The following is a 2,265-nucleotide window of genomic DNA, read 5'->3' on the forward strand; positions in this document are numbered from 1 at the left end:
TGCTCTAAGGCAACCTGTGGCCATGACTACTGCACTCGCTGCCTCCTTCAGTCCCACCGCAGACCCCAGGAGTGCCCTGTTCTCAAAGCTCGACCAAGAAGCACCAGGGGACTGATTTCCTCCAAGAGCTGCAAGAGGAACCTGAGGAGGTTATGATAGGGGTCTAACGGAAAGGAAAATTTTTATATTTTTTTATTGAATATTAAATTATTAGTAAAGGTATTTGAATGTTGCGAGTGTGAAAAAGAATTTATTTTAAGAAAGGAAGATGAAGTAGCAGGGTTTTTATTTTGTGCATTACATAAATGCAGTGCCATAGAACATGAAGTTTTATTCTATCTTTGCCACCTGTGATGATTTTAAAGGATCTCATTTGGGGGGACTTTGGTACTTTCCCATTTCAACTTACCACACCTCTGCTTTGTAATTCTGGTTTGCATGTTGCTCCAGTCTTTCACTATTCATAGCAGGTTTTAGACACATCTGTTACAATTTTGTTTCCGGTGAACTGTGTGGATTGCCATGTGTATGGGATATAGGTCCAGAAAAAAAATCAGCAAAAACTAGGCATTCGATAGGGTTTTAGATGGTGTACAAATGATTATGATTTGAATGCTCTGTTTATTTTTAGGCTGTGTTTTATTTTCAATTTGTAAGGATGAAATTGCTCAAATAGTGTCTCTTGAAGATGGATAAATTTAGGCACTTCTTTCTGATATTGGAGATTAGCGTTCTATTGTATTATTTTCTCTTCTCTTTGAATTCTAACGCAGAGGAAAATGTTTGGATGCTGGATTTAAGTTTTTGAATGTGGGATGTCATTAGTGTTTGTGGGAAAGGGTCTGATTCAAGGATGAGAATGCCTGTAACCCATTTTTTCTCTCCAAAATCTGATCAGTGCATCTCCCTTTTCTCTTTCACAATCCTTTCATTATCTTTTGCTGCCTCTGTTTCTGCTTTTCTTCTGTATTCTGTTTATTTACTTTCTGATTCTGTATCCTTCTACTTAATTTTTTTTTCGCATATTGCTTCTATTACTATTATGCATAATGTCTTTGACTCTATATTGTTTTTCATTTTCTCTTAATTTTTACTGTGTTTGTGTATATCTGTATGATTGAGTATAATTCTTTTCCATTGCTATAGTGTGTATATGCCATGAATGTAAATATTAAATAATAGAGTGCATGTATGCTATTTATGGTTTTCAAGTATCTTAGCTACTTTTGTAAACTAGCTAAGCCTCAGCAAAGATCAAAAGACATGGGTTGTTCAGGAGCACTGTTTACTTTTATGAAATTATTGATGGATTTTTTCGTATATTGCTTTTCCACAAATCGAGACTGGGTCGTTATTCTCACATCAATACTTCCGGAAGCGTTGGTTGGTATAATTAGGTATCGAGAATGGGTGTGGTATTCTGACTGGAAAGTGGTTTTTAAATAGGGTGTAATATTCATTTCATTTTATGTGACGAATCATTACACCTAGTAGTGTGAGCTCATGGTGAATTATTAAATAAATATAACCAGCATGCTTCCAATAAATTTTTTTTTGAAAGTTTCATCTGTATGAAGTTTGTGAGTTTACTATTCATCTGCCTTTGGGGAAGCTTATATACAATTATGTAACTTCTGTTGATATTCAGGGTTCATTGAACATTGATACTAGTCTAGGGTGTTAATAAACAGCATTTGTTTATTTCCTCACCTTTAATTCTCATTTGTTTTAAGGTATTAAAAGTTTTCATCTCATGTTTCATAAATACTGTACAGATGAAGTCATAACATTCCTTTGTACTTAAATTTTATTTTGTCAGGTTTTTTTTTTTCTTCTTTTTATATTTTAATAAAACATTCTAATGACTTTCTTATATTAATATCCCTTGTGTTCTGTGCTGAGAGAACAATAACTTACCTAAAAAATGTTATTGGATAAATTGGGACCTCTTAATCACAGTTTTCAAATCTGTTTGTTTCTTTATGTACAGAGCTAGAAATGGAACAAGAATTTCTGCCTTTCTCAATCTCATTGTTCTCTGTTTATCCTTTGCTTTCTCTCTATCTCTCATCCTATCTATTGTTTTGATCTTCATTTTTTTCTTTCTGTCTGTCTATCTATTATATCTATTTCTCTCTCTCTCTTTCACTCTCTCTCTCTCCTCTTCCTCTCTCTCTCTCTCTCTTTCTGTATATATATATATTATATATATATATATATATATATATATATATTATATATATATATAATATTATAATATATATA

The 2,265-nt window shown here is 32.8% G+C and overlaps 1 protein-coding gene across 1 annotated transcript in view; it reads left to right on the forward strand.

The window, feature by feature from the left end:
* LOC119596551 (F-box only protein 43-like) overlaps positions 1-1,997 on the forward strand; it is a 7,690-nt gene extending 5,693 nt beyond the window's left edge. Inside the window, exon 5 of the mRNA XM_037945853.1 lies at positions 1-1,997. This exon is cut by the window's left edge and continues 93 nt beyond it. Within this exon, the coding sequence (XP_037801781.1) occupies positions 1-156 (156 nt within the window). The 3' untranslated portion in view covers positions 157-1,997.
* The last annotated feature ends 268 nt before the right edge of the window (positions 1,998-2,265 follow it).

This window comes from Penaeus monodon, chromosome 38 (genome assembly GCF_015228065.2).
Source record: "Penaeus monodon isolate SGIC_2016 chromosome 38, NSTDA_Pmon_1, whole genome shotgun sequence".
Classification (NCBI taxonomy): Eukaryota; Metazoa; Arthropoda; class Malacostraca; order Decapoda; family Penaeidae; genus Penaeus; species Penaeus monodon.